Source organism: Hirundo rustica, chromosome 2 (assembly GCF_015227805.2).
Source record: "Hirundo rustica isolate bHirRus1 chromosome 2, bHirRus1.pri.v3, whole genome shotgun sequence".
NCBI lineage: Eukaryota > Metazoa > Chordata > Aves > Passeriformes > Hirundinidae > Hirundo > Hirundo rustica.
In genome coordinates, this window is record NC_053451.1 from 93,175,483 (window position 1) to 93,200,074 (window position 24,592).

Sequence of the window (24,592 nt, forward strand, 5' to 3'; positions counted from 1 at the left end):
CTTTGAACTGACCTCCCCTACTATATGTGGGTTAGGCTGTAAACTGACTTCATGGATGGTGAGGTGGAGGAGTACAAAAACGCCATCTGCCCTAAAATATAGATAATTTAATGGATACTTTTTTGTTACAAAAAATGTATGTTGATGCATGTGTAATTTTTCTTGTAAATTTTCTTAATTTGATAGGTTTGCTGGATGATTGTTAATGTACTGAATTTGTCAATGAAACCATTCAAAAAACCGTGTGCTGCTTCAGCTGGGGTGGGAGCAGGGTTATTCTTGAGTGCTGCAATAAGAATTTAGTATGTTTGAGTTCTCATCAAATATACTCCATTATACAATTCCATAATACTGAGTTAATTTTGTGGTTGAAAAATAAAAAAATACTCAGTTGTAAATAAGAGAATAAGCAATAAAAACAGAACAGAAGCCTTTCTGTAAATGTGCTATACCAATATGTTAAAAATAAGTACGTGATAGGTTAGTAAAATTCTTTTTGAAGATTACTTAAAATTGGGATCGCCAGCTGGTGAGCATGGAACCAAAACTTAACTATTAGAATTCCTTCAGGTTATTTTGTTTCCTTTAAATTAGATATCAATTTTAATGAATGAGCACTTATGTACCATTTGTGGTTATTTTTTGGTGGCATATTTGTTGCAATGAAATCAACATTATTATGATGAAAGATAGCAAATAGTGAACAGCTAAACCGAGGAGACTTCATGTCTAAATACTGAGCAAAGAATGTGTAGGATGCCGCTACATTTCTACATCTTGGAGAAAGGACGGATTGCTGCCTTCTGCTGGAGGTGGTTTTTGCTACTGTAACTTCTTTTGATAACTTGTTTAATATACCAAAGATAGTCAACTGTTGAGATATATCTCACTGGGATAAGTTTTCTGATGCTAATCATCCAAATATTTTTCTGTCAAATTCTTGTTTTCATAAGAACATACTTCTTAACACTTTATAGCATAATATTGCTTATATATAAATTTAAAGCTTGCGGAGGGGCAGGGTGTTTCGTTTGGATTTGTTGGGGGTTTTTTTGCCTCCAGATAACCTTGGATTAGTTTTAATGTCACCTCTTTAATGTGGACTTCTGGCATGAGTACCTCCATAAAAAATATTCTAGTAATAAAAGCCCATTCATATCTGGAAGAATATGTCTTCTGATAATGTGATTTTGTTCCATGTTCAGTGCTTGCTTAGTCAAAGATAAGCTAAAGTGCAGAAAGGGGTCAGGGTTAAGCGAATAAGGGCTGTATTTGAACAATCATCTTGCCAGCTACTCCTGGAGAAAAAAGGAAAAAACCACATTCTTTGGCTGCACTACTTTCACCACTTTATTCAGCATTTATGGCCATGCTTTTCTAATATTGAAATTTGCACTTGTTTCTCTATGGAAGATCTGCACAAATACTGGTTTCCTATTATGTAGGGGATGAGAGCTTCAAAGCACCTACATTATCTTAAGTGCTGAGAATAACTGTTTGAGACAAAGGCGTAGCTTTAGAAATAAGTTACTCTATCTGCAGTGTACTGAAGGCGTGCTCAGCTTAGAGTTGGCAGCCTAAATATTGCTCATGGTATTGCATTGCTTTAATTGTGCATGGAACTGCATGTGTATTTAGGGCATTTTACCCATTTAATCATGAAAGAACATTCTGTATCAGGGACATTGGAATTGCTTCCTTTTGTCCTTGTTTGTGCCATCTGACAATATCCTGAAAGTCCCTTTAGATATTTTTTATTAAGATCATGGAAAGCTAGGATGCCAGTCTGAGTTCTGGATGCTTTTTCTCATTTAAGATATGAACTTTTCATGGGTTTGGCTGTATTATTTATTTCTTTCATTTGCTTTGAAACCTTAACTATCATGTTTCCCCAGTTTCCTTTTGATGCTGAAGTGATGATGATATGGAAAACTGTCTGGACATGTATTAAAACAAGAAGTCTGACATAACTGTGTAGAAGTTGATCATTGTGCCTGGCAGGGAATTGTAGCATTTGGGAGAGGGGAACAGTAAAAAAGGCCAATAAAGTGACTGCAGCTCCAACATGTAGCTGTCTGTAGTTTGGGGACTTCTGGACCAGTAATGACAGTATATTCAGTAGCAGCTCATGGACCTGCCTGTCAGTGCTTTTAGTCTGACCCTTTCTTTATCCATTTCTGGCTTTTCAGTGTTCTGAGATCATTTTGCAGTTTTCAAAACTTGTGCCTACGCCTTGTGTTTGTTGATGTAAACAATGTTTTAAGAGAATGAGAGAAAAAGGAATATGCTTGAGTTACCTGGGGCACAGCCAGCAACCTGATATTTTCTCTCCATCTTTCATGCATGGCAAGTTGGGGACAGAAAGCAGGAAGCAGTAGAAAGTAGCAGAAAGTTTATTTCACAATTTTCTACAGCTGCAGGCTCACAGAAAAGGGACTCCAGTAAAACTGTTATGAGATAGCAAGAACTCTGGCCTCCTCTTCAGGCAGCATGGAACAATACTCCAAATACTGAACTGCCAACTATCATAAATTCAGACCTTTTTCTCTTATCTCAGGAATCTCTCTTCTGCTAAGTGTTTTGACATTCTGATTCTTTGATTTATTTTCCCCTGCACCCTTAGAAGTGCCTTCTGATTTAGATTCTGCCCAGCAAAGGTTTTTCCTAATTCTGCACTTTTAGATCTCCATAAATTATTTGATTTGTAAAGGGCAGTATTTCAGCAAGCTTAACAATCCCCAACTTCTTAGTACAAGTGACATAACATGAGCTTCTGCTGCAAAGCACAATCTGGGCACAGATTAAAAGTAATACTGTTGAAGTGTAGGCTGCTTTAGACTTGCTTTTGCTTTGGCTATGGCAAATGTGTAACACGGTGGATCAGAAGAAATGGCAGTTTTTCTGTTTGTGTGTTTCGACTCCAAAGCTTGTTTGCCTCAGTTTTTGAAAACTACTAATTTAATTTTATTTTTATTTTCTTTTAGCTGCTGATTTGTTCACAGATCTGGAAAACGCATTTCAAGAGAAAATTGATGCAGCTTATTTTGAAACCAGCAAATACCTGCTGGATGTTCTCAATAAGAAGTACAATTTGCTGGAACACATGCAGGCCATGAGGCGCTACTTGTTACTTGGTCAAGGAGACTTTATTAGGCATTTAATGGACTTGCTCAAGTAAGACAATAGGAAGGGTAATTATGTTGAATTTCTGATGATTCTGTGCATGATCAGCACAGAAACTGTTTTGCTTTTTGAAGAGAACTTTCTAAGTACCTTGTTCAATTAAATTTTAGAGTAGTAACTTTTAAATTCTATTTCTGGTTTAATTTCTTTAACCCTGAGGCTTAAATATGTTCTTCCTTTTTGATAAGAAATACATACAGTATCATTTGACAAAGTCTTGAAAAGTAATACTAATACAGATATCTTTATGTTGGCCCTGTGACCGCCTTGAGGATGTTGGCACTTCTCTTGGTCCTGTCAGCAAGTTTAAGCAGAAACGTTCTGCTCTTAATGCCGCCAGTTAGCTCGGCTCTAATTATTACACCTCTATATTTTGGAGGTGTTTGAAGGGGTTTGACACAATGTTTTGGACCAATGCAATTTTAAAAATCTAGTCGCTTCCTCACTGGCTTCTGTTTCAAGCACTCAGGTGCACCCACAACTACTGATTCTAGTTCTTAAAGAGTAGTTGCAAGCTCACTTTTACATGCTGGTGCTACTGATGAAACTTCTTCAATCAGAAGCATTGGCTTGCAAAGCTTTTCTTTGATCTAGAAGGCAGGTTTTGTGATGAAGCTGTCATTAACTTGCTTGTAAATCAAAATCAACAGTAGATGACCGCAGTTCTTAGTGTGAAGGTGAATGAGCTTGGTTTGTGGAGTCAGTATTACCTTTGAGGCAGAAGGAGTAAGAGGCTTTCCAGATTCTAAGGGAGAGGGAGGTAGTACAAGAGCTGGTGTTGTAACTCTTTAGAAAGTTGAAGTTACGTAGAGGAGGTGGGTTTCTGTGTTTCTGCCACCGCTTCTGAGCCTGTGAGGTGGCTATCAGTAAGTTTCTCAAAACTGGAGTGAAATTACTGGTTTGATGTGCTAATGTGCTAACTCTGCCTCATTTAAGACATGAATGCAACTCAAATTACAGGCTAGCTAAACTAGCAATCCTGGTAACTTCAAATTACTGGCATTAAAGGAGGGTTAAGTTACTCCTCATGCTAACATTCAGGAGTGTAGCTGCACATGAATAGACATATTCTGCTCATACTCCGTGCAAATACTTTGCTCACTGATTTTCTTCATGATTAAGTCTGAAAGAGTAATATGAGAAGTTTTGAATGTCGGTTAAAAAGGGGTTTTGCTGTGTGCTGCTACTGAATTGCTGCTGCAGAGTATTTCAGTAATGTGCTGTGACTGTTTCATAACCACCAGGCCAGAGCTTGCACGACCAGCTACAACCTTATATCAGCATAATCTGACTGGAATCCTGGAAACGGCCGTGAGGGCCACGAATGCCCAGTTCGACAATCCTGAGATTCTCAAGCGATTGGATGTTCGACTTCTGGAGGTCTGTTGCATCATGGTGACTCTGACCTGAAACATCCCTTTGTTTGTGTGTACTCATGCAGACATGTATATGAAACAAAATTTTGTGACGACATTTGTATGGGAAGACATTTCCCCCCTTCCTTTCCACTGAAGTTTAGTATGAGTAATATAAAGTTCATTTAATAAATCATCTTCTTTTTGCTTTCCCTTTCTATTGTCTATTTGTATTTCAAAATGTGGGTTTACAGCCACTGACAATACAAAGTTTGAGTATTTGGAGCCTAACAGAAATTGATGCTGGTGGCCTTGATTTGATGTTCTCCTTAACGGCTCTTAAATGCTGTTGCTCCTACAAGAATTAGGGCAGGAAGGGGCAGGTTGGGGTGTGTGCCTCCTTCTTGCCTCTAGTTAAAAAAAGTGAAGCAATGAAAGCACACTTCATGGAAGAGGCCTGTGGTAAGAAACTTGAGTTAATTTGGAAGCTTCAGTCCCTGAGGTGAGACTTCAGTGATGAGGTATAGCATCTAAAATAAGTCTGTTTCAGATTTCAGATGCCAAAGAAAATTTTCCTTGCCTTTATTTTCCTTTACTAGGTACAGTGGAGAAACACTCAGATCATTCTCACCCTTGTATCAAAGGGTTTGATCAATTTTTGTGTAATCTGCTACTTGCAACAAGAAACTTCTGTATCTCTTGTTGATGTGGATGCTTGTTTGCTCATAGGCCCTTCAGAATGAAAGAGTAAGCAAGTAATGCTCATCTTCAGCTTTAGTATGCTCTGATTATACACTGATAGCAGCATATCTTTTTAATACAGGTATCTCCTGGGGACACTGGATGGGATGTCTTCAGCTTAGACTATCATGTTGATGGGCCAATAGCAACGGTAATGTCATACACTGCTGGCTCTGAATCTGTTTTGGGTGCTGAATTAAATTGCTAAGTGTTCTTTTAATTGAAGTAACCTTTTTTTCTTCTGAAGCGTGAAATCAGAGGGGTTTTTTTGCATCTAGGATGTACCCACTGTATCAACAGTTAAGGAAAAATCTCAATCCTTACCAGTTAACTGTGAGTGCTGAAAAGCAGTAATTAGTTTGTTCCAGCACAGTTTTTAGCAAGTACGTAATAAATTGAGTGTTCCTATTCTTTGATAATTACTAGTCTGTAGATACTAATTTGAGAAAATCTGCAAGGAACTGAAGAATGTATTTGCAGAGAACTTACTTATGCTGTCTAAATGACATTTGATAGGTAGTTGCACTGTTCGTCAGAATGTATTTAGCCTCTATAATGAACTTGTAAAGAACTTCCTTTTTAAGCAGGACAAGCTGAGTCTGACCAGCAGAAGGAATTTTCATATTCAGCTTTAAAAGAGGCTTGGGCTTTGTTATGTTCACCACTTCTTACACTTCCAGCAGTGCCCTCTGTCTACTTGAATACTAGGTAACTGTTCAGCCCTCAAGGGAGGATCTTTCCAAAAGCTCTGGGATTTCCAGGAAACTTTTTGTTTTTACAATATATACCAATAAACGTCATGGATCAGATAAGGTGGACTGTGAGGAGGTCCTTGGAACTTCAGGACATATAGTATGTCTACTAATTTGTACTGACATTTTCTTTGTTTTGTAGGTATTTACACGTGAGTGCATGAGCCACTATCTAAGAGTATTTAATTTCCTTTGGAGAGCAAAGAGAATGGAGTATATTCTTACTGATATATGGAAAGGCCACATGTGCAATGCAAAGCTTCTGAAAAGTATGCCAGGTGAGAGGTGTCCAGATAGATAACATGCTTGTAAAATGGATTTAGATGACAGCATCTTATTTTAAATTGTGTGTTAAGGGGGAACAAAATGTCTGATGAATGATGTTCAGATTAATTTTGTATTTTGGTGCTGCTCTTGACTGGCTGTTTAATGGTAGGTGATGGTGACGATGATGATGAAGGTAAAATAATGTAATTGTAAATTGAATTTTCTTATCTGTTGTTTTACTTAATCCTTGGTCCCTGTCTTGAAAAGTTGCGCTAACATAAGTATCTTTATGCTGGCCAAGTTGTGAGACTGTAGCTCTTCCATCCCTTTGTATTCATCTTCCTTAATGTCGTCTTATTTGTACCCCATGTCTCCCTCTTTTGCTGTCTGTTAACTTTTAAGCCTCATACGTGTACAGTTCCGAATTTACTAGTTTTACCTTCACTTATTCCCTCTGCTTTTGTTTGGCTAAGAACAGAAGAGGTTAAGAGAAAGACGTTTGAGAAGAAATAGGAAAACTCTGAAATGTAGTGGTTGTGGTGTATTTTCCCAGTATGGACTGGGACTTTTTGATCCTATTTCTCAGCTAGAAAATATAGCTGTATTTGTGAGCATCTGTACTGGCTCACTCTTGAAATCTATCTACATTTCTTTCAGTAAACAATAACTGTTGGGAGTTACACTTCTTTATGGCATAGTAATACTTAGAAAGTTCTTGCTTTACAATTAAGAATCTTTTGTGGGTGGGAGAGGATACCTAGCCTCAGAAGGTCACTGCTGCTGCCATCCAAGATTAGTGGCTGTGTTAGGAAGTATTCAATTTGGTGAAAAAAAATTGTACTAAGCTGATTTGTTGGCTGTGCTTTTCCTTGCAGTCTTTAACATGCCATCTCTTTGGATTTTTTACAGAGCTTTCTGGGGTGCTGCATCAGTGTCACGTTCTGGCATCAGAAATGGTCCATTTCATTCATCAAATGCAGTATTACATTACATTTGAGGTATACTCTACCCACCCAATTAGTTACTTAGAAAATGAAGCGTTTGTAGTGTTCTGTATGTGTTGTGTGTCTTAAATTTCAAAGAGCTTCTCATTTAGCAAATCAAAACAGCCCAATTCTTTATCATTGCTCCAGGTGCTTGAATGTTCATGGGATGAACTCTGGAACAAGGTCCAACAAGCACAGGACTTGGATCACATCATTGCAGCTCATGAAGTTTTTCTGGACACGATCATAGCTCGGTGCTTGCTGGATAGCGATTCCAGGGTAAGTCTTCTCCTTTGCATGAAATTGTAACTTTATTATCTTTGCATATTTGTAGGAACCACCTTCTTTAACATTGTAGGAGTGAAGGGCAAAGTAATCTTTATTCCTCTAAGATTTTATAATGTTCTGTTCTGTACCTACTGGCCAGACGTGGTGACACATGTTGAATAAAACTTGCTGTAGTGCAGGCCACAGCTAAGCTGTGTAATCATGGAGCAGCTGACTTAGGACTTTGCAGAACAGTCTCTCCAGCTGTGTAAAAAAAGATTTTTTTCTTTTACTTTTCTTTTCTTTTACTTTTTCTTTGCTCCTTTTCTGGAGAAGGGTGGTAACTTAAAACTCTTGTGCTGTACAGCTGTTGAATTGTTTTGTTGCCTGTCTCACAGGTACTTCTCAACCAGCTTCGGGCAGTCTTTGACCAGATCATTGAGCTCCAGAATGCCCAAGATGCAATGTACAGAGCTGCCCTGGAGGAGCTGCAGCTGAGGTTGCAATTTGAAGAGAGGAAGAAGCAGCGTGAGCTTGAGGTACAATAAGGATATTTCTAGAATGTAAAAATTAATTGAGGCTTTTGATATATGGGGATTTTAGGTACCATGTAGACGTACAGTAAAATTGAAAAATGTAGTTGGGACAGATGTAAAAATCATCAGCAGTTGCTAGGGACTTCAAGCAAAACTGCTGAGTGGTGTTTTTGATTTCTGTCTTGCCCAAAATCAGAGTTGACTTCTCTAGTGGACTTTGGAGGAGGAGAAATTTAGGGTTCTTTTAGATGAAGTAGATGAAACCCTTATGCAAAAGATGCCACAGCTCCATGTCTGCCTCCCTGCTGCGAGGCTGACACGCAGTGTTGGTGTGAGACTTGCCTTGCTAATAAACCTTATTTCTTTCATGTGCTGTACAACCACCAAAGGGGAGTCTGATAGTTTCCATATTGGAGGCTCTGTGTTTGTCTTTCTATGGCAATAATTGGTTTTAATAAAGCTGATGTAGCTGGGTAGAAGGTGGCCCAGTTAGCAACTTGAATCATGTGATGCTTCACTTCTTAGCTTGTTTGGTTTCTGTGTAGGGCAAGTGGGGTGTAACTTCATCAGAAGAGGAAGAAGAGAACAAGAGGATGAAAGAATTCCAAGACTCAATACCTAAAATGTGCTCACAGCTGCGAATACTCACTCACTTTTACCAGGTGCCTCTTAAATTACATTTTTCTAAAATATGCTGAGCTTGTGTAGAAATGAATTTCAAATATTGAGTAGGTGTAACTTCTGTATTCATGTGTAAGCAGCTGGAGCTAAGTCTTTGTTTTTTCCTTCTCTCCTTATAAGCCTGTGTTCACTGCTCCTTAGTAGTCAAAGGTTTTGTCATCATTTATGTTCCCCTGACAAAGGAGAAGAGTAATTTCATGTAAGTTGTTTTCTTCTCCCAGTAGCAAAAGTAATAGCTATCTTTTGGTGTAGTCTGAGGGGGAAAGATAGAATTCCTTCTGCATTCTGTTTTTTCCTCACAGTCTTTGCAAGTCATTGCAGTCTATTAAAGACTACAGAAAGTTTATTATTAAGGGTCTAATACTTAATTTTAAGCTCACTGGGGTGGGCAGTGGATGTTTGGGGTAACATGTGCAGGCTATCTTCTGTAATTTATTCTGGAATTATCTTTTTTATAGCTGATTCTAAAGCTACTATTCCCCAGAAAAATGAGCCTAAGTCTTAAAGTGTAGGTTGTAAATAATTTATGATTTAGGTGCTCTATGTGATTGCTAAAAGTTGGCCAGGTAGGTTTTGCCTGCTTGGACTGTATTCATGCTGAGTCCTACTATGGATTTTCCTCACAAGATTTCCGTGGCCAGCTTTGGTCATCTTTGGAAGTAATGAGTGCTCTAGTTATGAGCGTGTTCTGGTTAATATTTACTGGAGATTAGGAATGAGCTCTTCAAGTGAGTCTTCCCACCTTGCCCAAATCCTCTCCTTTCCTGTGTCCTGTGGGGCTTCTGCAGTTGTGTGGCTAGAGCCCAATGGGAAGATGGGATGCAGAAATGTGCCTCCCACATGCCAAGTGCAAATCTCCCCTCAAATCCCTCCAAATGCAGTCTGGTTGGGTCTGCAGCACCGACTGCCCCCCTGGGCACATGCTTTGCTGTTGTGGGGTGCCCAGTGCTGCTGTATGACCCACACCAGATGGGTGTGTGTGAAGCCAGCACTGTTCTAATGCTGGCCTGGTGGCATTGAACCTGCAGCACAGACTCAAGGTGAGGTCTCCTGTTGGCACAGGTTGGCTCCTGAATGCTGTCCCAAGGCAGTGGCACACAGAGGCAGGTGCTCTGCAGCCTGGGAGTCTTCTGGCAGATGGAGTGTGCCAGCAGGGCACAGGGAGTGGGGAGCATCCTTTAAAAAACCAAGCTGTTCGTGCAGGAGACTGTGGCATGCATGGCAGATACTTGAAAAATAAAATAAAGCTCTGGGTTTTTGCAGAAAGAATGAATCCAGTGTAACTGATTTGTTAACTGTTGGATATGAATCCTTGTGTTTGCCTTTTCCCAGATTCTCTCTGCCTGTTTACCAGGTCTGTGCACCACCTGATACTCCTGTGCAAACACACCAGGGATGTTTTCTTAGCCGTCTCTTGGGTTTTTCTTTCCCCTTCAGGGAATCGTCCAGCAGTTCTTGGTCCTGCTGACCACCAGTTCTGACGAGAGCCTTCGGTTCCTGAGCTTTCGACTGGACTTCAACGAGCACTACAAGGCCCGAGAGCCGCGGCTGCGCGTGTCGCTGGGCACGCGGGGCAGACGCAGCTCCCACATGTGACACGGCTGCCCAGGGACACCTCGGCGCCCGGTGGCACCTCTGCGTGGACGCGGCCGTCGGGGGACGCAGCGCAGCCGGACCGCGGGATCCGAGTCTCCATTGCTGCGGGCAACATCCTCTCACTCGGTGACTGCGTGACGCCGGATGGCAGAGAGCAACAAAAGTGGGGTTTTTTACACTGATGTTTCTAGAATTACGGGACTGGATGGGCTGGTTGGACCTCATCGCATCAATCAACTTGTTAAATCGTCCTTTTAAATGAGCGCCAATTTTATTTGAAGCTTTCTGAGCTTTTTCCACTGTAACTTGGGTCTGTGTCAAACAAAATCACATGTTCTTTTGTTTATAGAAAGCACCATTTCCTTTTTTAACAAGAAAATAAGGTTATTTTTTCTATATGTACTTGTTCTATTTGAAGAGAGCTTTTGTTAAAGCCAACAGATCAGGACCCAAACTTATTGTCCTTGTTAAGAAGCTATACAGCATTTCATTATGCTGATTTTCAGTGTTGTGATGTGTTTGACTGTGTGAGAAACTTTGTATCGGGAGACATAAAGTTATATTTAATTTTTTTTGTCGTTTTCAAAGTTAAAGACTTGGAATAAAAATTTAGTGGGAAAATTCTATGGTTACTGTACAGGAGCAAACTATAAAAGCAGAGTCAGGAGTTTATCTGTTGCACTTAAGATCTAAAAGTGATGTTAAAACCTCAGTACTGAAGGAAAGCATTGGTTAAGCTTGACTGCTTAATGTTCAAAATCAAATACATAGAAACAAACTGACTTGGCTAATGTTGATTTCATTCTCTTTTTTTCCCCTATTTTTTTCATTGTATATATTTATATATTGCTGAACTGTTCAGATGTTGGGGAGGGGGGATTCTTCTTTTGCAAAGTTGTCATTATATCAGGTCATTTATTATGTTCCACAAGTGCGAGCTTAGAAAAATAAAAACACAATTATCTTTCACACAAGTGTGTTGTTTCTTGCAATTGAAAGTTTGTGATTTTTTTCACAGGTTAAGAAAGGAGAAGCTTCCATTAGTTAGAAGCATATTGATTTATAGAACCCTTCACATTGCAGGGTTTTTGTACTAGTCTTACTTGCACTGAGAGTTGTGTGCAGTTCATTAATTAGCAATTACCCTCAGATCAGCTAGGTTTGTGACTGTTTTTGCCTTTTGCCCTTACTTTGCTTGGACCCTTGGGAGTCAGAGGCACCTGCCAGGCCATGCAGGTAAGGCTGCTCTGAGTCGTCATGTCAGTGAGCTCTGATGGGACCACGTGCTGACTGGCAGCCCTGGACTAGCTAGTTCACTCCCTGGACACCAGGATTCCTGTTGTGCAGGCCTCAGAATCCTTGATTTTGTTAAAACATGTAAGGCTGGTGCAGGTGCTGTCACTGGGTGTAGTGTGCAGGCAGCATTTCAGCTGTGAGCAAGGATGGACTTGGTGAGCCAAGGGAAAGCTGAAGGTTGCTGAGCTTGGCGTCATAAGGTAATGGATCGTTGACAGGCAGAGTAATACAATTTCTGCCAGTGTGGTGGGAGCACATTTTTGTAAAGTCTGGAAGAATAGCAAAGATTATTTGATTGTGTTTTGACAAAGACTTAGAAAGATGAGCTGCACGAGCACTGTTTTGGCCATTGGGTTGAGAGTTGTGTTGTGTGTCACATCACTAGACAAGTCAGAGGCCAGAGAGGCAGCACCAATGTTGGAACTAGAGGACAAGTTCCATAGGAAGGTTAAATTCTCTTTGCCCCTAAGATGAATCCAGCAGTACCGAGGAAACTCACAGTAGTGGCCAGCTGGGAATGATCATTTTGAGGTGATTCTACAGCAACCTGTTCTGGGAAAAGTATTTACTGCTGCTAGGCTGAGGGGACCAGTGGGGACCTGCTATTATCCCCATGCTTCTTTGTAGGTGAATACCAGTTTCTTATCCTCTAACCTGGCAGCTGGTATGTTTTACATGGATTTTCTCGTGACAGCCTCGCCTTTGTCAACAATTCCTAACAAGTGCGAGAGAAATGCTCTTACATTTCACTTGTGCTCCAAGACCAATATTGAATTCTACACAAATGCACATAGTGACAGGCTCCTGCTGCTGTGGCTACACAAATGGCTTTCCTTGTAGTGGGTAGCAGCAGCACCATTAAGGTACATTTCTGAGGAGAAATGTGAGAGATTTTCACCTCATTTTTCAACAATGAAGTTAGATACTGCAGTCAATGTTAAAGAATAATCTTTAGCAAGATGTTTACTGTACAAGAATGTTCTTTATTTTTTAATGCACACTTCTGACTGGTAATTTCAGTGGTTTTTTCCTAGAGTTACAGTGTCTGAAAATACAAATACCGCTGTGGGTCTGTCTCCAGCCGTATTTCCAGCTCGTCCTCACTGTATTCTGTCCCAGGGCCATTGCTAACTGAGCCTGCACCCTCAACCCCTTCCTTTTCAGGGTTGCCAAGGCCTAAGGAGATTTTGGAGAAACTGCAGTACAAGTTGAAATGCAGAAATGAAGAATAAAACTATCACTCAGCTTAGGGTGTCATACAATATGTAACACTCTTCTGGGTGCAGGGCTATCCATGTGGTGCTACCAATATCATAAACGCTTTAAAAGAAAAAGAGCTGAAAAATATTTTCTTCTTTTGAACAACAAGGGATATTGTTCTGGTAACTGAAGGGAAATAGTATCTTAACCAATACGAACTCTGAAGAAGTTTAAAAACAACCCCTGGAAGTTTTATCTCCCTCTGTAAATTCTAACAGCTTGAATGCACCAGGGTGCCATATGATGCAGCGTAGTATTTTAGAAGCATCCACTAGGACATGCAGAAGCTCATGATATAATGTATTTTCCAGTGAATTAGTTATAAGCTTAGGGTAGGAGATCAAGGACAGAATATAATCATAATCCAGTTTTATTTAAGTGATTCTATTCAGTCAAGGCCCTGTGTGTTTTCTCCTCTTACACCAGATGCAGTGAATAAATGCCAAGGTCTCTCAGCCTCACACAGGAGCATACTATTTATTTTAAAAGCCTAAATCTACGTGATTTGTTTTGTTAAAATTAGTTGTGGAAGGATTTTATCTTCCTCCTGTCACATATGTAAGGTGTTCAAGAACTTTTCCAACCTTTTAAAATAGCATTCTTACCAAGAATGGCCAATTACCTTTGGTCAATGTGCAGCTCTAACTTCCAGTATGCTACATCTAACGACGACTTTCAGTATTGAGGACGCTCTTTAAGTACATATGTAACTTTTTAAACACAGTAAGGGTTGAAAGGCAATAAATGATTGGGGAAAAGGGAGGTATTTTGGACAGAAAATTGAAGCTTTATTTTAAACTTCTAGACTTAAAGTTTGAAGTTGTCTGTGATCTTGCATGAACGTTTCCTAATGCTGGCCTTAGAAACAACCCATGGCTGTGCACATTTGTACTCATTTCAATTTTCACCTGAATGAACAGCCTCAGAGATGACAGAATGTATTTCATGCTCGCATAAGGGTGCTCAGGGACTTCTCCAAAGTGCCTCATTAATTTTGAAAATCATCTGTTGATTACTTGAAAACCTAAAATGCCACTTTAGCTTCTAATAAGATTCTGCTAACAGGAGAGGGGAAGGAGTTGGGAGGGCTGCATGAGATGCAAATATTGGCAAGTAGAGCAGGGACAGGTACAAGAACCAGCTGTTTCAGAAGTCAGAGGAAATAAGTCTGTCTGGTTTCTACAAGGGCATTGTAACCATTGCCTGCTCTACCCTATTTAACAAAACAAAATTACTTAAAATACCAAGGATAATAATAAACAATTACAAGTAAAATACTCTTTCTTAATCTGCAGTTGTTCAGAGTGAAAAGTTTCAGTTGCCACTGGTTTAACATATATCATTCTGAGGGCTTGCTGAACCACGAATTTAAAATATAATGAAAACTTTATTTTTATGTTGACAAGGAATACTATGACTTTCAGGTATGAACCAGTCAGACTCCCTAAAGTAACTGGCTCCCTGATGTAGTATTTTGACCATTTTTTTTTAGCTTGGTGTAATGCAGTCCTTAAGGCATGAAAACCACTCATAAGGATTAATTTGGTGCTTACTCTCTTTCACCAGAAGAGCAGCAAAGATACCTCAGTCAGTATTTATTTTCTTGCTTTTTGTTTCCAAAGTTAGCTTTTTGCTAATACACTCTGACAACCCAATATTGCACATTATTTCATAATATCTTGGTACTAAAACCTCGGTGCCACGTGAGTGGCAATAGAGACTCAAGTGCAGGTGAAAAGCCAAAGCTGACCAGAGGTGTATGGTCAGAGAGACACAAAGGTCAGGAGAGTTAAAGAAACCAAACTGGTAGATATTCATTCACAAAAGGAGAGAAGGGCGGAGAAGAGAGCAGGAATCCTGAAAGGCATCCAATGGTGGCCAAAGAGACACTCAGGAAACAAGAGAAATCTGAGGAGTGTAGGAGGTGAAATTTCTATCACTGCACTGTTAATTTACTTTAGCTCTTTGTGGAGCAAATTATGTTAAATGTTTTCCTTCAGAAATGATCAGAACAGCAATTAAGTTGGCTAAACATTTGGGTATATAAAATGCAATTGGAGTGATTATTACCATCAGTCTGAATATTAAAATATATGATGGGAAAAAGCCGTCACAAAGTGTTTACCCAGTGTACGAATTCTTTCAGTGCCACAGAAAATGAAAATTAATTATTTGCTTTTGAGTTACCTGCCAAGGTAGGTAACAAGGTAGAACAAGGTAGTTAGGCATCCAGGATGCCTCTCACTTCTACAATGGGAACATTCCCAAAGCTGCTCAAGGCCACTTCATCACCCTTTAAAGATTTTTCAAAAATTACACAGAGGGAGGTAAAGAGCAGTCTTCTGCCTTGCTTTCTAAGATGGCACTGTATTCACTCCTCAAAAGAGGGTATTTGTACTGAGTTTTGCATCTTGCTTTTGTTGAACCTGCTGAAGAGCATAAAGAAACAGAGGGAAATTACAGACAGGCTTGCAGCAGTAATTAAAAAAGTAACTGGGATCTTTCCTTTAGCAACCTGGTGTGTAAAAATGAGATAGTGGAGCATATTATGATGGGTATAAAAAGGAAGAAACTAAAATTCTCTAGAAAACAAGAAATTGAACCATCAGATGGAGAGAAGTGAAATTGCGCCATTTAGTGGTGAACAGGAAGCATAAAAACGTAAAATGCAGGGTGAACATGGTGTTTGATAAATGAGAAAAGCATAATTTCCACTCATTGCAACTTAGTATTAACACAATTAATGTTTAAGGATCAGAATCTGATCCAGACTTATCCCAGACTTAGAACAAGTGCACAGGTTTCAGTCTTCCACAGGCAAAATATTCTGGAAATCTAAAGAAATCTCCTTCAAATGAAAATATCAAAACAGACATTAATAACAGAATAGGAAAAAATTACAAAAAAAGAGTAATTGGATGGTACTCAGTAAGTGAAATAAAATAATAAATGTTACAACTTCCTTGATTAAGACTGTAAAAGGGGAATACTGTAAGTGACTCAGAAGAAATAGCTGTGTAGAAGAATTTTACAGCTGCTTGTGGCTTCTTAGAGGGTTTCTTAATGGACAGTTGTATAACTGCAGGCTTATTTTAAGCTTGACCTTTCTCCTTTATAAATAAAGAACTCCTCAAAATCACCTTTAAAGGGTTAGGCAGGCACCAAACAAGGCCAAATTTTTTGGTTTAGTTTTGGCAAGCTGATTTGGATGCACGCTACTACTTGTAGCAAGCACCTGGCCATGCTGAGGGACTTCCAAACCTCACCAGCAGAATGAACTGTATCAGGATGCAGAAGAATAGAAATCCTGCTGATCCCACACTTTGCCAGAGCCAGTGATGCTCCCAGTGCAGTGTCACACATGTCACAGACATGGTCACACTGCGTCCCTGGTCAGACTAATCTTTTGCAGCGGCTTGCAGAGCTCCAGCTGAAGCTCTTCATAAACCTCTTTCATTTCTTGGACCCTCTGACTTGTCCTCTAAGTACGTGGATACAGAGTTTGCTTTTCAAACTCAGAGACTGAAATTCCTGAAGCAGCCTTTAGAGGACAGCGGAGAATTGCAAATGGTGAATTTTCAGCTATGGCTTTATAATCCGGGATACTTTGGTTTTATTATCAGCGTTATGAATTCTGATTCAAAGTGCAGACAAAGTAATAATGTGTGTTGTTCATAGACTGTTTTTTCAAGACAAGGTTGTGACTTGTAACAGCAGTGTATTTTTAATTATATTGTAGCCCTTTCTATCAATAAGAATTTCACTTTCCATCCGGCTAAGCTGTGGCCTCACTAAATGAACAGCTGCACTGTCTAAAGGAGCTCACTTCTTCATGTTGAGACCTAATGGAAAAGGTAACAGTGTTCCCAAATAAAAAATCCTGGTGACTTTTTTGGGAGGCTGTGGTGATCCTAGCCTTTGGCATGGGGGCTTTAAATCTGCAAGAAATTTGCTGGTTGGGTCAAAATGTTGCATATCTCTCTCCCTGGGAAATCTTGGGTGAAATTTTAGGACAGCTTCTAGCAGTATTAGACTGTAATAAGGTTTTGCTTGAATTGCTAGAAGCTGGCTGGGCACTGGGGCAGAGCCTCTGCCATTGTGGTGTGCCCAGGGCTGCTGTATGACCCACACCAAATGGGTGTGTGTGAAGCCAGCAGTGCTCTAATGCTGGCCTGTGGCATTGAACCTGCAGCACAGACTCAAGGTGAGGTCTCCTGTTGGCACAGGTTGGCCCCTGAATGCTGTCCCAAGGCAGTGGCAAAGGAGAACATGCTTTAAAAGACCAAGCTGTTTGCACTTGGTGTTCACGGCAGGCCCTGGAAGATCCAAATTCTGACCACCAGTTCTGACGAGAGCCTTCGGTTCCTGAGCTTTCGACTGGACTTCAACGAGCACTACAAGGCCCGAGAGCCGCGGCTGCGCGTGTCGCTGGGCACGCGGGGCAGACGCAGCTCCCACGTGTGACACGGCTGCCCAGGGACACCTCGGCGCCCGGTGGCACCTCTGCGTGGACGCGGCCGTCGGGGGACGCAGCGCAGCCGGACCGCGGGATCCGAGTCTCCATTGCTGCGGGCAACATCCTCTCACTCGGTGACTGCGTGACGCCGGATGGCAGAGAGCAACAAAAGTGGGGTTTTTTACACTGATGTTTCTAGAATTACGGGACTGGATGGGCTGGTTGGACCTCATCGCATCCATCAACTTGTTAAATCGTCCTTTTAAACGAGCGCCAATTTTTTTTGAAGCTTTCTGAGCTTTTTCCACTGTAACTTGGGTCTGTGTCAAACAAAATCACATGTTCTTTTGTTTATAGAAAGCACCACTTCCTTTCTTAATAAGAAAATAGAAATTATTTTTAATACATGCTTGTTCTATTTTAAATCATTTTGGTTTTCGCCAGGAGTTTTGGATTCAGACCATGTAGCTTCCCCCCACGAGATTAGACTGCCGCTGATGTCTTGACTCTCTGGCTTCGGGTTGGGTATTTCTGCTTTTATTCCTAAGTCCTGCTCAGCTTTGGAGACCTTTCCTGATGGTTCGCCAATGCCAGAGAGTGCTGGCCCCTCCCCTGCCATGGCTTTTTCCCCCAGGGGGCAGGGCCATAGGCAATACCCAGAGGCACCACCCAGTCAGTGATAAGTGGGAGGAAACAGGATTAGGTTTGAGGGGGATGGGCACTGCTGGGCAAGGACAGATAGAAAAGAACATTACAAATCCAATGGAATATAAACCCAATTAATGTATTACAACAAGACCAAATGTTCTCGTTCAGAAGTTATATAGAACATTTAGTTATGATAAATTTCAATACTGTGATGTATTTATAACAACCTCAGGTACTTTGATTTTTTTTCCTGTATTTGTTTTCAAGGTAAGTATTACAAATAGTCATTTAGAAGGGAAATTCTGTGGTTTCTGTACAGGAGTGAATTGTAGAAGCAGATCAGGAGGGACCTTACTGCTTATGAAATATCCTAAGAACTAAAGTTGAAACCCCAATGGTGTCAAAGTATAGTTTCTTTTTGTTGAGGGTTAAGTTTCCTGTAGAATTTTTTCCCCCCCATAAGTTGCTAGGAGACTAAATACTGATAGTTAAAGGGTGCTCAACCCAAACAAAGGAAGTTTATCACTTAGTTTTGGGGGAGGGAAAAAAGCTCCGGGGAGCTGAGGGTGGCGGGACTCACTGCTCTCGGTTTTCCGGGGAGGACGGTGGGGTGACGGGTAGCTGCGTGGAGTCCATGGTTAACGGAGGAGTCTGGTCCTGGGAATTCTATCATCTGTTGGGGTGCCCAGGAATTCGGAGTTTCTTCGCTGTCCTGCTGGATTTTGGGTGAGCCCGGGTCCCGCCGCTGCGGCTTCTCCGGCACTGCCACCTCTGCCTGCCAAGGACACCCCCTACCTGCGGAGGACAGTCCACCGCGCCCGGCTTCCAGCCATCAGCGCCGGAGCTTCCACCGTGTGCCCTCGGGGTTCTTGGTTCTGTTCTACTATTGTTATAATTGCTGTTGTTGTTTGTCTGTCCTGTTATATTTACTAGTAAAGGACTGTTATTCGTTTCCCCATAGCTCTGACTGAAAAGTTGTTTTTTTTGTTTTTTTGGGGTTTTTTTTAATCTTCCAAATTATAATAACTCAGAGGGAAGGATTTGAATTCCTCATTCCTAGAGAGGCCTGCCTCTCCTTAGCAGACACCTGTCTTTTCAAACCAAGACACTTTTCAAAAACTGATGTTAAAAAATATCTTGAGTAATTGAAATCGACTTTATTTCTCTTTCCTTGTTTATATTCCTGCTATATATTTATATATTTCTATCCAGATATTAGAGGAGGGAATGTTTCTGGATTGTTTGCAAAAAAGCCATTATGTCAGATAATTGAAGTCGCCATATATTATGCTTCACAAGTACAAATTTAGAAAAAAACCAGTTATCTTTCAAAAACTGTTTTTCCTTTTGCAATAGAAAGACATTAATTTTTGAGCAGGGTAAGCAAGGAGAGGGCTCCAGTTCAGAGTGCAGGTGGTTTGCAGATCTCTCTAGCAAACAAACCCATTATAAGGCTTTGGTACTAGTATTAACTGTAGTTACAGTGATGTGGAATTTGTTAATTAAATTTGCTCTCATTAATTAAGTTAACCACATCTGTGACTTTTTTTGCACTTTGCCCTTACTTTGCTTGAACCCCTGGGACGCAGAGGCACCTCCCAGGCCATGTAGGCGAAGCTGATCTGACTCATGAGGATGAAACCTGCAGGTCCAGACTAAGATGTTTGTCCTCTGGCTATCCAGACCCTGCTGAAGTACAGGTGAAAGCAGTGCTTCCCAGTGGGTTATCCTGCAGAGTAACCGGCCTTTCCCAGGTGGGATGGACACAGACCTTTCAACTGCACTTGCTGGTGCAAGAGGAATGGAACTGTGGAGAAGGGGTAATGTTCAGGCAGTGAGACAGTCCCAGGAGGGCGTCGGACACAGGGCAGAAAGGTGGGAATTCAGCCATGATGTCATTCTCTTTCTGGACAATTACACATATCACTCTCTAGAGGAAGCCTTTTAAATCAAAATCAAAAGGGGTAGATTAAGTTCTTAGCAGGATGACAAACTCTTGAAAAAGATCTGCTGAAAAGACATCACAAATTTTGTAGTTGAGGCAAAGATACTGTTTCTCCTCCTCACAGCTCCAATATAATGTGCCCAGTATTTTTCCCCAGAATAATCTGGGTTATAGAACCTGCAACTTACATCGCTGGTTTGTCTGACTGTACTCAACAGCTTGTTTAGTACATCAAACAGATGAAATGTTAAATTAGTATCATGCACTAAATTAGTATCATGACCAACTCCACTGTTGTGAGGCAGGCACTGTGGTTCTTTTAAGTCTTAATTTCTGAGCAGCAGCTGTGGATAACAGGTATTTGTGATAGCTGCTCTTGATTTTGGGGTACAGTAGAATTACAGAAATCGTGGTCTTTTTATAATTTGCTTTTGGTGCTGAGTTAGTGTAGGGTGTCTCATGATCAGACTGCTCTTCTGAAATCACTGAACCCATGCCATTGCCCTAGGACTTCTCTCCTGGAAGTCATGGATAGTTGAGTGCAGCTATTGTCGAGATTTGTGTTTTGTATGGAAATCACATCCTCTTTTTGCTTATATTCCTGAGTTTTGTCTGTGTTCTTCTGACTTTGATTCTTTTATAGGCAGTATCAATACTAGTTAATATTCTTCCTCTGTGAGAGAAAAAAAATTTTTGAAAAGGACAACAGTTGGGTCCAATGGTCTGAGAGGTCTTTTCCATACTTTTCAATCCTATGTTACTCACTGATATGAGTTAAGAGGCCAATTAAAATAAAATTACATCAAAGATCTCAGTATTGTTACCAGCTATTGCTGTACTCCAAAGTTCAGTGGTGAATTTTGTGACTGCAAGCACTTAATTGCTAATATCAACTATCTAATAAAGAATTATGTGGGGTGGGGAGGGGATCAGCTGTTTTCTCCATCGCTGAAGTAACTACTGAAGCCAACACTGCCCCAACCTATATGAAATCAGAGACTGCCACAGAGACTGTTATGTGGTGTTTTCATACATACCTGCAGCCTTTGTGTTCCTGTTGTCTGGAGGGAATCGTGCAGTCTATATGTTAGAGGGGAAGACCCTGCGTTGCTGATAATCCCACAGAGTGTTTGACATTGTTGTGTAATCTTGGGTAATCTGTCTTGACATTGACAGGAAGTTTTCTTTTTCACTTTGTTAGTGTCTCTGAATGAGTGAAAATCCTGCAACAGCAACATTTTCTTGATTTCAGTAGCAACAAAGGGAACTTCCAAGTCACTGCAAATTAATATGCTGTAGAGTACCTCTGCAGACTGTCTCTAGAACTGCTTTTATGGCTGTGGCAGTTTTGATTGTTTTAATTATCTGATTCAGTGAGATGCAGCCACATTCCTTCTTATCCTTACAGCCTATCCACAGTTACAGAGAGGATCAAACCAGAGGGAGATTGGAGGGAATACTGCTGTCTTCCAACATACCTTTTTCACATGTCAGCTGTTCAGATCTTTCCTGCTATACAGTGTGGAACTGGGCCTTTAACAGGAACTGATTTGGAGAGTTTTAATTTCAGCAGTTAAGGGATACTTAAAGGGATACAACCTTTGCTAATGATTTAAATTTGCAGTTGTATTTAACTTTTTTTTTTTTTTTAATCTCTGCACATGCAGTCTGGGCTCTGGAGTGCAGGTGTGGGCTCAAAGCTGCTATCCCCAAGGGAACCTTATCATCTGGACTTGGAGGCTGCTGGAGGACAGACCTTGATAGAGCTTGTTGGTCCATTCATCCGATTGCTACTGTTGTGTTAAAGGATCTTCCTCCCCGATGGATTCAGAATTCAAACAGCATACAGACATATGCTTTAGTTTTAGGTAGTCCTATGAGGAGCAGAGAGTTGGACTTGATGATCCTTATGGGTCCCTTCCAACTTGAGACATTCTATGATTCTGTGAGCTTGACTCTCAGGGCAGTGACTGCTGTTTCTTCCCACTGATCTCACCAGAAGACCCATCTGCCATTGAATTGCTCTCATGGTTGTACATCACAATTGTCAAAAAACCCTTCTTCCATGGGCAGCGTACACATATATGCACCAATGCAAACATCAGCCTAAAGGATATGTTTCTGCTCTTCCCTTCATGTCTTTACATAGGACAACACAAAGCCATGGTTGCTCTTGGCTGGCATTTGGCCCTTAAACATTTTTGAACAGTTTTAAACAAGAAAGGCTCTCTCTTTTCCTACCTAGTTTCTTAGAACTTCCATTCCTTTAACACAGCATTACTCTTGCTTTGCAAATGCAGAGACTACAGTAACATATTCCCTCCTTTCCACTTTTGTGTTAATTCATTCTTCTTTCTGTATCTGTTTTTTCTTGCTTCTTGTTCATTTCTATGCCCTCTGTTATTCTGATATTGCCTTCTCTCCACTTTTCGACACCTTTTAAAAATGAAAGAAATGAGAGGGACCTTATACTACTCATTTTCTTAGGCTGTTGTGTTTCTTCATGAGTGATTACTACCCTGAAGGGTTTGCTGCAGCAGAGACCAAAAGCATAAACACCCCCCTGCAGCCCCTGAGCTACCAGCCTCCTCCACTGATACTCCATACAACATACTCCTCTGGCATCCAAAAATCACCCTCAAACTGCATCTGAGTAAAAAGAGGGCATATTTAAAAAGAAGTCTCAATGCAGTAGGGGAGACTTCTGGGATAAGAAGAAGTCTGCTTATTCTAGCAGACTTCTGGGCTCCTCATCCCTCTGACCAATAAATGTTTCTGCCTGTCTCTCTGTAGTCTTCTACCTACAAATCTAAAACTGTAGGCTTCCTACTGAAGATGTTCTGCATGAGGCAATTATGTATCTTCTGCTTTTACTAATGCATAATAATGATAATAATGATAATAATAACAACAATAATAATAATGGCAGCACTGCTGCACTTACTTTTCTTTGTTCTGTAGAATATGTTTCAGCTGAAAAATATTGCCCAGTTAGACCCATTAGAGAGATTTTAATTTGTAAAGTGTTTTCTTAGGGTCTTTTTGATTAATTCTCAAACCAGATTTGCACAGCTGGATTTCAAAATTAATGCAGCAAATCATTGTATTTGTGTGGTGTCTCACTCCGAATTCCTGTGTCTGGCCTTACCAGAATTTTTCTTTGCATTCTAAATGACTCAGTAACAACAACAGTATCAGCAGTATCTCTGCAGCTGAGGTCATGCAACAACACAAAAATGTTTGCTCTCGTTCAGGTGAATAAGACCCAGCTCTTATCCCCAAAAGCAAGGGTTTGAAAACAGCACAAGGATAGCTATATTTACTAAATTAAGAAATAACATGACGATTTTGCTATCACTAAATTGTACCCCTTGCTAGTAGGCGAGAAGACTTCACTGGATTTGCCTTGTGAAATACTTTGCCTAGTGAAATGCAAGGAATATTTCAAGCAGAAAGAACTTGAAAACAGACATAAGATGAATAACTTTAGTATTTCAGTTGAAGTGAATTAGACTTGGAGATGACCATATTCCACATTTACTTTATGGTGTCTCTGGTGACCACTCACCTCGGATAATACAGCTGAAAAACTGAAATGAGCTGTGATGTAACAGTGGGCAAGAGGTGATGATGAGAAGGAGGTACCTGTCATTATGCCAGGACTCCAGAGGTGCTAGGTTGCTGTACTGGAACTGACAATCACAAACTAACCTCTTTGTGTACATATTTGGGTTCCATTGATGCCTGCTTAAGTGATCTAAGCCACTGCCTTTATTTAGGACTAGGCAGAACTAGTGGAAGCTCCTGACAGCCCAATTCCTTCCCCTGAGGCACAGGAAGATAGACACTGCTGGTGGGCAACAGAAAGGAATTGTCCCTGTTCAAAATGCCTGGAGAACCAGTGGGTAGATCTCTCATTTCAGGCCTGTCGGGGGGAATGAAACAGAAAGGGTAGATAGCCCTTGTTTTTTTCCCCTCCTTTTTACACCAGACCACTGCACTCTCAGGCATCAAATGCCCATGTACACCTTTCTGCCATTTTCTTGGCTGGGAAGATTAGTTTGGAAACACTTTATCTGCACAAATTTACCTGACACCAGGGCAGGAGTGCTTTCAGATTGTGAATTATAACTTTCCTTTATGCAATGCTACTTTAAAACACAAATCAAAAGACCAAAACTCACTTGTGCAAAAGATGTTGCTTCTGCTGGTACCCTTTTAAACATGGGTGTAGCATTCAGTCTACTCAGAAAACACAAATTGCTCTGAAATCCAGCGCAGATTGGAATAAATAGCACGAGTCCATACAGTTGCAGTAGATCACAAATCATGCTTCAAGACTGAACTAAACTTTGCCTTCAACTGGACATTATCAAACTGTCTCCAAAGGCATTCTGGCCATCATCTGTGCCACAAACAGTGACGTCAAAGAGTGATATCTCTCCCCAAGATGCTGACAAGTGAGTGAAGTGGTCTCACCGCAGCTAAGAGCCAATGTTTTAATAGGTCCAGACTGGGAATTGATTTTAACAGATTTCTTCAGATATGGCAGAAAAAAGACCACTGGCAAACCTTGATTTGAGTGCCTGACTAGCATCTGTACATCTTGAAATAAAGAAATAG

The 24,592-nt window shown here is 40.7% G+C and overlaps 1 protein-coding gene across 1 annotated transcript in view; it reads left to right on the forward strand.

Annotated features, from left to right (window-relative positions):
- TUBGCP3 (tubulin gamma complex component 3) overlaps positions 1–11,338 on the forward strand; it is a 48,689-nt gene extending 37,351 nt beyond the window's left edge. The window contains exons 14-22 of the mRNA XM_040055297.2: positions 2,985–3,174; positions 4,428–4,563; positions 5,362–5,430; positions 6,174–6,309; positions 7,208–7,296; positions 7,432–7,563; positions 7,950–8,090; positions 8,633–8,749; positions 10,206–11,338. Coding sequence (XP_039911231.1) covers positions 2,985–3,174; positions 4,428–4,563; positions 5,362–5,430; positions 6,174–6,309; positions 7,208–7,296; positions 7,432–7,563; positions 7,950–8,090; positions 8,633–8,749; positions 10,206–10,364 — 1,169 coding nt within the window. The 3' untranslated portion in view covers positions 10,365–11,338. The remainder of the gene's footprint in view (positions 1–2,984; positions 3,175–4,427; positions 4,564–5,361; positions 5,431–6,173; positions 6,310–7,207; positions 7,297–7,431; positions 7,564–7,949; positions 8,091–8,632; positions 8,750–10,205) is intronic.
- The last annotated feature ends 13,254 nt before the right edge of the window (positions 11,339–24,592 follow it).